The sequence below is a fragment of the Coregonus lavaretus genome (assembly GCF_964263955.1).
Source record: "Coregonus lavaretus genome assembly, chromosome: 4".
Taxonomy (NCBI): domain Eukaryota; kingdom Metazoa; phylum Chordata; class Actinopteri; order Salmoniformes; family Salmonidae; genus Coregonus; species Coregonus lavaretus.
In genome coordinates, this window is record NC_139991.1 from 59392262 (window position 1) to 59404524 (window position 12263).

Here is a 12263-nt window from a genome sequence, read left to right on the forward strand (position 1 = left end):
CACAATCATCTCCTTTGTCTTGGTCACGTTGAGGGAGAAGTTGTTATCCTGGCACCACACGGCCAGGTCTCTGACCTCCTCCCTATAGGCTGTCTCATCGTTGTCGGTGATCAGGCCTACTACTGTTGTGTCGTTGGCAAACTTAATGATGGTGTTGGAGTCGTGCCTGGCCATGCAGTCATGGGTGAACATGGAGTACAGGAGGGGACTGAGCACGCCCCCGTGTTGAGGATCAGCGTGGCAGATGTGTTGTTACCTACCCTTACCACCTGGGGGCGGCCCGTCAGGAAGTCCAGGATCCAGTTGCAGAGGGAGGTGTTTAGTCCCAGGATCCTTAGCTTAGTCATAAGCTTTGAGGGCACTATGGTGTTGAACGCTGAGCTGTAGTCAATTAATAGCATACTCATGTAGGTGTTCCTCTTGTCCAGGTGGGAAAGGGCAGTGTGGAGTGCAATAGAGATTGCATCATTGTGGATCTGTTGGGGCGGTATGCAAATTGGAGTGGGTCTAGGGTTTCTGGGATAATGGTGTTGATGTGAGCCATGACCAGCCTTTCAAAGCACTTCATGGCTACAGACGTCAGTGCTACGGGTCGGTAGTCATTTAGGCAGGTTATCTTAGTGTCCTTGGGCACGGGGACTATGGTGGTCTGCTTGAAACATGTTGGTATTACAGACTCAGTCAGGGACATGTTGAAAATGTCGGTGAAGACACTTGCCAGTTGGTCAGCACATGCTCGGAGTACACGTCCTGGTAATCCATCTGGCCCTGCGGCCTTGTGAATGTTGACCTGCTTAAAAGTCTTACTCACATTGGCTACGGAGAGCGTGATCACATAGTCATCCGTAACAGCTGGTGCTCTCATGCATGCTTCAGTGTTGCTTGCCTCGAAGCGAGCATAGAAGTGGTTTAGCTCGTCTGGTAGGCTTGTGTCACTGGGCAGCTCGCGGCTGTGCTTCCCTTTGTAGTCTGTAATAGTTTTCAAGCCCTGCCACGTGGGGAAGGGACGCAGACGGCTATATCAGTCCACTAATACAGGACCAGTAAAGGCCTAGTGCACTACTTTTTTATATATATATTTTTTTAAATCAGGGGGTGCTGCAGCACCCTCAGTACCCCTACTTCCAGCAGCTATGGGCTACGTCTTCAAAACAGAAGTCTTCTTTTTTTACCCAAAGTTGTGGATTTCTGTTTTCTCATTGAAAAGTGTTTCTTGTTCTGTTGGCCTTCGTCAGAGCTTTTAAATTAAATACTAAACCATTTTTTGATTTCTGAATGTGTTGGCACCAGGGACTGGGAATGTGGCTGTGTTATGGTCCCTGTACATTTTGTTACTTTGATTTCCTAGTCAAAACGGAGAATGGAAAAATAGAAAACGGCTAAATTTCGTTTTTGTATTTGAAAAACGAACATCGGAAATCAACTTGTTTTCTCATTTATAGTGTCAAAATTAGACATAATGGAAACAAATAACAACAAAATGTATTCCATTTTTGTTCTTGTTTTTGTTCATACCTTGAAGTACACACCCCTCATAGAATTTTCACAGGGCGTGTGGGGGGGGGGGGGGGGTTACAGCCTAGGTTGTCAGCACAAAGAAAGGATAAGACTGTGTGAGTGTGACAGGAAGATACAAATACTCATGTTAGCTAAGATGCAGAACTTACTATGGAGTTAGCATGCCAATATAACAAACTCAACAACAACTGAACAAAGTTGGCTTGCACAAGCTGGCTAGCTAGCACTAGCTAGCACTAGTTGGCTAGCTAGCACTAGCTGGCTACTGACTAGCTAGCAGACTGGCTAGCTAGCCCTGCCTGGTTACTGGCTATAGTCATGCTAGCTAGTAGTAGCTACTGGAAGTAAGTTAGTCCCTCAATCTGATACAAGATTAAGTTGCCCGGCCAGAGCTACCTACTGCAGAAAAGTCAGATTTCTCCATTACATTCTGTAGCTAACTTAGCTAGATCTTCTATTGACTGATGGTGTTTATTGACTGAGTGATAATTAACAGCAGTTACTGTAAATGATTACCTATCTGGCACTTTGCATAGCTAACTTAGCTATTGCTTTCACAAACAACAATATCCAATTAAACTATAGTCAGTGCTGATGTGTGTGTGTGTCTGTGTGTCTGTGTGTGAGTTCTGAATGTTCCCGCAGCAGAAAAGCACAGTATGGCATCTCAGCCGATCATCATGACTTTATGTATTACTTTATGTAAACGAAACATGCAACATTTTCAATGATTTTATTGAGTTACAGTTCATATAAGGAAATCAGTCAATTTAAATAAATTCATTAGGCCCTAATCTATGGATTTCACATGACTGGGCAGGGGCGCAGCCATGGGTGGGCCTGGGAGGTCATATACCCACTGGGGAGCCAGGCCCTACGAATCAGATTTAGTTTTTCCCCACAAAAGGGCTTTATTATAGACAGAAATACCCCTCAGTTTCATACACAAAAATGTATGCACGCATGACTGTAAGTCGCTTTGGATAAAAACGTCTGCTAAGTGGCATATTATATTATTATTATTATTATTATCAGTTGTCCTGTTACAGGAGGGTGTCGCAGTTCTGGAGCGACCCACTATGTGTCATCCTCCGACAACCTTACTCACAGTCTGGACTAGTCATCATCCTATTGGTGTCACCTGTTCACCTGTGTATTTATGCCCTCACTTCCCCGTGTTCCCTTGCTCAGTTTTCTCTGCTAGTTTCTCTATGCTCAGCAGTACTAATCAGTGTCTGATCGGAGAAGTATGTACAGGTACTCGAGACCTCACTAATGCTCTTGTGGCTGAATAGAAGCAAGTCCCCGCAGCAATGTTCCAACATCTAGTGGAAAGCCTTCCCAGAAGAGTGGAGGCTGTTATAGCAGCAAAGGGGGAACCAACTCCATATTAATACCCATGATTTTGGAATGAGATGTTTGACGAGCAGGTGTCCACATACTTTTGTTCATGTAGTGTAGCTACCTCATTCCCATCGTACCCCTGCACATTGACTCGGGACTGGTACTCCCTGTAGCCATGGTATTTTTACTCCTTATTGTTTGAGTTTGAGTTTGAGTTTATTTTTACAGGGACAGTGCACATTAATCAACGTTTCAGTAAAAGTGCCGGTTTTAGCCAGCCGGCTAATTTTCAACCGCAGTCCCTGGGCAGGTTATTAAAAACAATTACAATATAGACAATAACAACATAGAACAAGACATAGCATACAGACATAGCAACATAGGACAAACAAGACGTAGCATACAGACCGAGCAACATAGAACAAAAAGCAGCAAGACAAAATTCATAAAAGCAACAAAGTGTTTCCACACCTCACAAGTTACAGACAACAGACATGGAAAGCGGCAACACACAGCTAGGGACCATGTTCACAAATCTGATTGACCTTTAGCCATGTCTTCAAGCATTTTGTGAAAGTGTGATATGTGGTGCAGTTATGTGTGTCTGATGGCAGTGTATTCCAGACATGGGAAGCTCTCACAGAAAAAGCAGATTTACTAAAGGTGCTTTTCCTTAGGGGAACTACACAGTCACCTCTCATGGCAGACCTTGTGGATCTGCTGCCATATGTTTGGGTTTTCTGTTTAACAAAAATACTGAGTGGAGGGGGAGCCAAGCCATTTAGGATCTTGAATACAAGACATGCATCGGTGTATTGCACAAGATTTTCCCAACTCAGGAGCTCATGCTTTCTAAGGATGTGACAGTGATGATGGCTATTGGGCTTCCTATCAAGCACTTTAAGAGCCTGTTTGTAGACAGACTGAATAGGTCTTACTGTTGTACAGCAAGCTTGGGCCCAACTAGTCAAGCAGTATGTTAAGTGGGGGAGTATCATAGATTTGAAGTACAGTTTTGCTACCTCTGTAGTCAAACAATTTCGTATAAATCGGAAATTAGCTAGGTTGAATTTGGTTATTTGAATTACCTTTTTCACATGCTTTTTAAAAGAGAGGTTGGAATCAAGTATGATGCCAAGGTACTTAAAATCAGATACCCCCTGGAGCTTCTCCCCTGACACATAGACTTCTGGCTCAGTAGCATCTGTTGCCCCCTTTGTGAAGAACATGCAAACAGTTTTTTTCACATTGAGATGCAAACACGAGTCACTGAGCCACTTTGTAACCTGGACCATTACAGTTGTGAGTTCTTGTGCAGCTTGTTGTTTGCTCTTTGCATGCACATATATCACTGTATCATCTGCATACATTTGAACTTCAGACCCAGTACAGACAGAAGGCAGATCATTAATGTACAGGCTGAACAGGAGGGGCCCCAGTATTGACCCTTGGGGCACACCCACATCATAGCTAAGAGTGGGCGACAGCTCATTGCTCACTCTGACACACTGAGTTCTGCCTTCAAGGTATGATTTCATCCATCTCAAGGCATCGGGGGAAAAGTTGAACTTGGACAATTTTGTGATGAGAATCTCATGGTTAACAGTATCAAAAGCCTTCCTTAGGTCCAGAAACACAGCCCCAACAACGCCCCCTTTGTCCATCTTGGACTTCACATTTTCCAGAAAAAAGCAGTTGGCCATTTCTGTGGAGTGTTTCGCTCTGAAGCCAAACTGCATGGAATGTAATGTGAAGGGGCTGTTGTTGAGGTGGGCAATCAGTTGTTCTGCTACACACTTTTCAACAATCTTTGACACCACAGGTAGTATACTAATGGGCCTGTAGTTACTCACATCAGCAGGGTCGCCTGATTTAAAGATGGCCGTTATTACTGCCGACTTCCATACCCTTGGAAACACCCCGAGACCAATAGATGTGTTGGTGACCTTAGTAATGGGGCCAATGAGTGACTCTTTGTAGTTTTTAAGAAAGGTAGAGTCCATCCCAAACACATCTTTGGCTTTAGAGTTCTTTAGTGAGCTAATCACCTTGTCTACCTTTGACTCAGAAACCTCCCTTATGATGAAGACAGGTTGAGCATCATTTACTAGCACTGAGCCCAAGAAACCAGTGGAGGGGTTCTGTGTTAGTACCCTGACAGAGTCAATAAAGTAGGAATTGAAGGCTATTGCTATTTCGACTGCATCCTGTGTTAGATTGTTATTCACCATGATTTCTAGTCTTTTTGCAGTGTTACTATGGTCTTTCCCTGTTAACTTTTTTAGATTCTCCCAGATCAGTTTAGAATTTCCCTTTGCTTCACCAATTATGTTAATACAAAAGTTTGCCTTGGCCTGTCTGATTTCCTTCATCACCTTATTTCTCAACATGGTAAACCTACGTCTGTCATGCTCTAATTTGGATCTTAGGGCTATTTTTAGATAATAATCTCGTTCTTTCATCAATTTCCAGATTTCTCCATTTAGCCAAGGAAGAGTGCTCTTTTGGCCAGGTTTGGATTTGATTTTCTTTAGGAAACCATTTAATGTAGTCTGGATTGTGGATAGAAAAACTTGACTATCAGCTTCCACGTCTGCATAGGACAAGAGATCATTCCAGTTAATTCCCTTAATTGCATTTTCAAAATAGCTTATTCACTGTGTATTTATTCCTTGTCACTATTTCTATTATTATTATTTTTATCTTTAACTCTGCATTGTTAGAAAAGGACCCGTAAGTAAGCATTTCACTGTTGTTTACGAAGCATTTGACAAATAAAATGAATTTGATTTTGTAGTAGTAACAGAGTTCTGTGTTCTGTGTTCCATACCAGGGTTCTGATCAAGAAAAACTTTGCTTTTCACTAAATTAATTGTATGATGATTCACATAGGTTGCCTGCAATATATTCATTACATTGTGGTGAATCTTCTATTGTTGGTTGCTCCTCGATATTGTGTTGTTGTGTAGTGGTACAGTGGAGAGACACTTGTAATACTCAGCAAAGTTAAAATAACCAATGTGATTGATGTTGCTCCATCCAGCAAGAGGGATTAATTCTAGTGTTTGAAATATTTAGAATCATTACAAAACACATACCACAGAACCAAGCTTGGCATAGGCTTTAATTAACCAATGTTTAAATGTACAGACAATTTAGATAAAGATAAAGATATTGTGCTCTAAAAATAGAGTCTCTTTGCTTTTAGACTCTGCTTTTCAACCCCATAACCATTAATACCTGGAATTAAAAAAGCCATTCAAGCACATTATAACACTGCAATACTGAGACATTAAAATGCCACCTAACAGTAGTGATTGGCTCTGTTGCTAAGCAGTTAAGGTACAGGTACTTAATGAGCACATTCTAATGGTTGGATGGATTCAATACTTCAGCCAAAGGTATCATGACTTTAAAGGCCCAGTGCAAAAACATGATTTTTCTGTGTTTTATATACATTTCCACACTACGAGGTTGGAATATTACTGTGAAAATTATGCTAATGCCCTTTTAGTGTAAGGCCTGTTTGAAAGGACCACCTGCAAATTCAGCCTCTTTTGGTGGGATGGAGTTTTGGCCTGCCTGGTGACATCACCAGGTGGTAAATGAGTTAATAGACCAATAAGAAAAGAGTTCCAAACCTCTGCCAATAACAGCTAGTTTTCAGTGTGCCCCTTCCCACTAAGACCACTCCCACAGACAGTCCTAGCAAAATTCTTGCTTGAGAAATTGCTCTTAGCTAAGAAGCTATTTTTGTTTCTTTTTGACCATTTAAATTGAAAACAATCACAGTTAGGTACTTAATTGTTACCCAGAAATGATTTGATATTGAGATAAAAATGGCTGCATTGGACCTATGAATACTGAGATGTAATACTATGAATACTGAGATGAATACAAGTATAGGACAACGGTCCAATGTGTCCATAGGTCCACATTGGAACCTAGAGTTAAGCTCTTATAGGCACATTCTAGGTTGCTCTAGCTCAACGTTTTCCAAACTCTGTCCTCGGGACCCCAAGGGATGCACATTTAGGTTTTTGCCCTAACACTACACAGTTGATTCAAATTATCAAAGCTTGATGATTCGTTTATTATTTGAATCAGCTGTGTAGTGCTAGGGCAAAAATCTAAATGATGACCAAACAGAAAAGAGGAAGTCATTTTTTTTTACTTCTCGGTCTCAAATTATACCCTATATAGTGCACAAAATAGGAAATAGGGTGTCATTTGAGTATCGTTCATCACATTTCAGTCTTTTTCATAACAGTCACTTTGTCAGCCAGCATAGTCCACTTCACAGTGTGGTTGCTTGGTTGGTGTCGGCTCTTCCGTTTGGGTTGAAATTAGCACCAGGAGCATACTGTAAATTTTTGAAAGAAAACATCCTATTTTCAACCCAGGTCTGGTACTCTGGTTCTAAGCTGGTTCTCCACCCTTCCCCAGTGTCTATGCCTTGCTCTTGGCCTTCTTCTGCAGCCGGGTCCTGGTGGGTTCTGTGAGGACCAGAGGCTCCTGGACCACCATGGCAGGGTACTTCCTCCCCAACATCTCCACCTCCACCTTCTGCCCCACAGAACACAGCTCCACTGGCAGGTAAGCAAATGCCAGGCTCTGCTGGGTGGTGTAGCTGTAGGCCCCAGATGTAGTGTTACCAACCACCTAGGAGAGATAGAGAAGGTTGCAGGAAGGCAAACGTTGGGTGGAAGTGGAAGCCTCTGATGTTGTGTTGCCTCTATACCACCTGACACACACACACAAACCTTAACCCCAAACCTAACCCTAACCTTAACCCCAAACCTAACCCTTAAGCCTAAAATAGCATTTTAACAAGTTCATTTTTTTTCTTGTTTTCCTACCTTGTCAGAACATTCTGGTGACTTCTCAGGACATTGTGGTCCTGATAAGGTAGGAAAACATGTACACACACACACAGCTCACTTTGCCATTGAGCCAGATGGTCTCGTTGCCCTCTGGGTCAACATCGTCCGTATCCATGGTGATGTACGAAAGCTTCCTCTTCAGACCTTTAGCTTTGATCTCCTGCAGCGCTGCCTTACCGATGAAGTCTGCAGGCTGGAGACAGACAGGGAGAGATGTTAGAGAGTGGGTGTGTGTGCTGTATTTATACGTAGCATAAATAACCAAAAAATAATACAGGTGTGTAGGAGAAATGTTAACTAAGTAGACTTAGTATACTGGCTACATGGCACAATTACATAACATCTAAAAATAAGCTACATGTTTGAATATGAACACCTCTATTTGAACACACATACAGTGGTTGACTGGTGAAACAGCAGTAGCTAGTAACAATGTCTACCTTGTTGAGTTTGATGAAGTAGTCCAGACCAGCTTCCAGAGGGTTGGTGTCACAGTTCATCTGATGAGACAAAAACATCAGTCCAACATCCACAAACAACTTAAAAAGGTGTGTGTGTGTGTGTATGTGTGTACACCTCTGCACCCCAGCCTCTGAAGCCTTTCTCCAGTCGTAGTGATGACATGGCGTAGGTACCAAAGTTGTCGATGCCCTCGTCCTCTCCCGCTGCCATGATAGCCTGGTACACCGCTGCAATGTCCTTCTGAGGAATGTACAGCTCCCAGCCCAACTCACCTGAAACACACACACACAGCCAGTTGAGCTGTACATTCACTCACACGCTACATGTACTCTTAAAAATGTTTAAGCTCACAAACACACACACACGTACACACACCTGTGTAGGAGATCCTGATAGCTCTGAGGTTGATGCCAGCCAGTTGAATGGGTTTGCAGTGGAGGAACTTGAAGCTTGCGTCGCTCATGTCCTCCTGAGTGAGTTTCTGTAGAACGTCTCTAGCCTTTGGTCCAGCCACACCCAACACCCCAATGTCCTCTGTCACGTTAGAAATGTCTACATCATATGCCCCCTCTGCTGCCTCTTTCTCAATCCACCTGGGGTTAGGGAGGGATCCATAGGGTTATATGGTTATGCTTACAACTTCAAGGAACTCAGAAAGGAAAATAAACACCGGCACAATGTTGATTCATCTAATCAAAGTCTTCGATATGAGCTTTGATTAGTTGAATCAGGTATATTAGTGTAGGGCTGGAGCAAAACCCTGCACCCACATGGCCCTTGGTGGAAAAGATAAGTCAGCCCTTCTCCTGTTACCACTAGGGGGTGATATACAACACCACCAGACTGTCTCAGGGAGTATGAGAGAGACTGAGAGCTGAATGAATAGAGTGAGAGGAATTAGAGATTCATTTGTTTTTAATGTGCTGTGTGCCTATTGGAGCAGAGAGAGGGGCCGTTACAGTAACAGCTGCTGTGAGAGGTTGGATTACTGAGTTATACTACCAGTGTTTCTAAGTGGGTTAGAATAATGTTATATAATGGAATACTGAATAATTTTATATGGGACGGCTTGACTCTACACCTTGCTGGCCTGGGCTAGTCAGTCAGTCAGTCAGTCAGTTAGTCAGTCAGTCAGTCAGTGTTACCTGAGGTCGTGTAGCTCTGATCCAGATCCTGTGATGAGGAGGAACTCTCCAGGTGTGAGCTGGGTAATGGTGACCTCAGCGTAGACTCTCCCAGTGGGGGTCAACATGTGGCTGATGTTAGTCAGGCCCACCTGACATGGGAGAGAGTGAAACATAAATTTAACATAAACCTCTAACTGGGCAGCAAACTGAACACTGCCACCTGTTGGCAATAGTGAGTTATACAGTGGTGCAGTGAGCTGTCTATGAGAGTGACTGAGTTTTGCCTGGTGCGATGCAGTGATACAGTCCCTCTCGCTTTGGGCCTAGTGTTGGTGAGATACAGTAAGAAGTAATATAGAAGCATGGTGAGTTGTAATACAGTGAGTTGTAATACAGTGAGTAGTTGTGTATAGTGTTATCCTTACCTTGGGCATAGTGTTGGCGAACAGTCTGTCCAGCAGTTTCTGAGAATCCTTCCCTTTAACCATGAACTTGCCAAAGGGTGTCAGGTCAACGACCCCAACCTTCTCCATCACCAGCTTACACTCCCTCCCCACTGGACCGAACCAGTTGGTACGCCTGAAACTGGGCCTGGGGAGTAAACAGACAGACACTTGGGGGTTAGTTACTTGGTTTATTTAAAATGTAATGACAAAGTATTGGCTGGGACAGACCTGCACAGTCGTGAAGAGAGCAAGGCAGCGCCTCTTCCCGCTCAGGAGGCTGAAAATATTTGGATCCTCAAAAAGTTATACAGCTGCACCATCGAGAGCATCTTGACTGGCTGCATCACCGCTTAGTATGGCAAATGCACCGCCCTCGACCGCAAAGTGCTACAGAGGGTGGTGCGGACAACCCAATACATCACTGGGGCAGAGCTCCCTGCCATCCGGGACCTCTATATCAGGCGGTCTCAGAGGAAGGCCCGAAAAATTGCCAAAGACTCCAGCCATCCAAGCCATAGACTGTTCACTCTGCTACCGTCTGGCAAAATGGTACCGGCATCGGCTCTCGGACCAACAGGCTTCGAGACAGCTTCTACCCACAAGCCATAAGACTGCTAAATAGTAAATTAATGGTACCCGAACTATCTGCACTGACCCTATCTTGCACTGACGCAACACACACTCACTAGACATATACAGTACCAGTCAAAAGTTTGGACACACCTACTCATTCAAGGGTTTTTCTTTATTTTTTACTATTTTCTACATTGTAGAATAATAGTGAAGACATCAGAACTATGAAATATCACATATGGAATCATGTAGTAACCAAAAAAGTGTTAAACAAATCAAAATATATTTTATATTTGAGATTTTTCAAATAGCCACCCTTTGCCTTGACGACAGCTTTGCACACTCTTGGCATTCTCTCAACCAGCTTCACCTGGAATGCTTTTCCAACAGTCTTGAAGGAGTTCCAACATATGCTGAGCACTTGTTGGCTGCTTTTCCTTCACTCTGCCGTCCGACTCATCCCAAACCATCTCAATTGGGTTGAGGTTGGGGGATTGTGGAGGCTAGGTCATCTGATTCAGCATTCCATCACTCTCCTTCTTGGTAAAATAGCCCTTACACAGCCTGGAGGTGTGTTGAGTCATTGTCCTGTTGAAAAACAAATGATAGTGGGACCCAAACCAGATGGGATGGCGTATTGCTGCAGAATGCTGTGGTAGCCATGCTGGTTATGTGTGCCTTGAATTCTAAATAACTTCACAGACAGTGTAACCAGCAAAGCACCCCCACACAATAACACCACCTCCTCCATGCTTTACGATGGGAACTACACATGCAGAGATCATCCATTCACCCACACCGCGTCTCACAAAGACACGGCGGTTGGAACCAAAAATCTCCAATTTGGACTCCAGACCAAAAGACAAATGAGGGAAAAGTCAAGGGGTCTGAATTCTGTCCGAAGGCACTGTATACACATACACTCCATGACCAAATGTATGTGGACACGTCTCGTCGAACATCTCGTTCCAAAATCATGGGCATTAATATGGAGTTGGTCCCCCGTTTCAAATCAAATTTAATTTGCCACATGTGCAAAATACAACAGGTGTAGACCTTACAGTGAAATGCTTACTTACAAGCCCTTAACCAACAATGTAACAAATAATTAAAGCGCAGCAGTAAAATAAAATAACAATAGGGAGGCTATATACAGGGGATACCGGTAGAGAGTCAATGTTCAGGGGCACCGGTTAGTCGAGGTAATTTAGGTAATATGTACATGTGGGTAGAGTTAAAGTGACTATGCATAGATAATAAACAGAGTAGCAGCAGCGTAAAAGAGGGGGTGGGGGGGACAATGCAAATAGTCCGGGTAGCCATGATTAGCTGTTCAGGAATCTTATGGCTTGGGGGTAGAAGCTGTTAAAGAAGCCTTTTGGACCTAGACTTTTGCTGCTATATCAGCCTCCACTCTTCTGGGAAGGCTTTCCACTAGATGTTGGAACATTGCTGCGGAGACTTGCGTCCATTCAGCCACAAGCGCATTAGTGAGATCGGGCACTGATGTTGTCCGATTAGGCCTGGCTTGCAGTCAGCGTTCCAATTCATCCCAAAGGTGTTCGATGGGGTTGAGGTCAGGGCTCTGTGCAAGTTCTTCCATACTGATCTCGACAAACCAATTTTGTATGGACCTCGCTTTGTGCACGGGTGCATTGTCATGCTGAAACAGGAAAGGGCCTTCCCAAACCGTTGCCACAAAGTTGGAAGCACAGAATTGTCTAGAATGTCATTGTATGCTGTAGCGTTAAGCTTTCCCTTCACTGGAACTAAGGGGCCTAGCCCGAACCATGAAAAACAGCCCCAAACCATTATTCCTCCTCCACCAAACTTTACAGGTATCACTATGCATTCGTGCAGGTAGAGTTCTCCTGGCATCCACCAAACCCAGATTAGTCCGTAGGACTGCC

General features: G+C 43.7%; 1 protein-coding gene across 1 annotated transcript in view; it reads right to left on the minus strand.

The window, feature by feature from the left end:
• Positions 1 to 5968: 5968 nt before the first annotated feature.
• Positions 5969 to 12263, minus strand: part of LOC311127383 (dimethylglycine dehydrogenase, mitochondrial-like) — a 28671-nt gene continuing 22376 nt past the window's right edge. The window contains exons 11-17 of the mRNA XM_084159231.1: positions 9760 to 9925; positions 9353 to 9483; positions 8583 to 8800; positions 8322 to 8479; positions 8186 to 8245; positions 7804 to 7938; positions 5969 to 7524 (exon numbers count right to left, since the gene is read on the minus strand). Of these exons, the coding sequence (XP_084015357.1) occupies positions 7312 to 7524; positions 7804 to 7938; positions 8186 to 8245; positions 8322 to 8479; positions 8583 to 8800; positions 9353 to 9483; positions 9760 to 9925 (1081 nt within the window). The 3' untranslated portion in view covers positions 5969 to 7311. The remainder of the gene's footprint in view (positions 7525 to 7803; positions 7939 to 8185; positions 8246 to 8321; positions 8480 to 8582; positions 8801 to 9352; positions 9484 to 9759; positions 9926 to 12263) is intronic.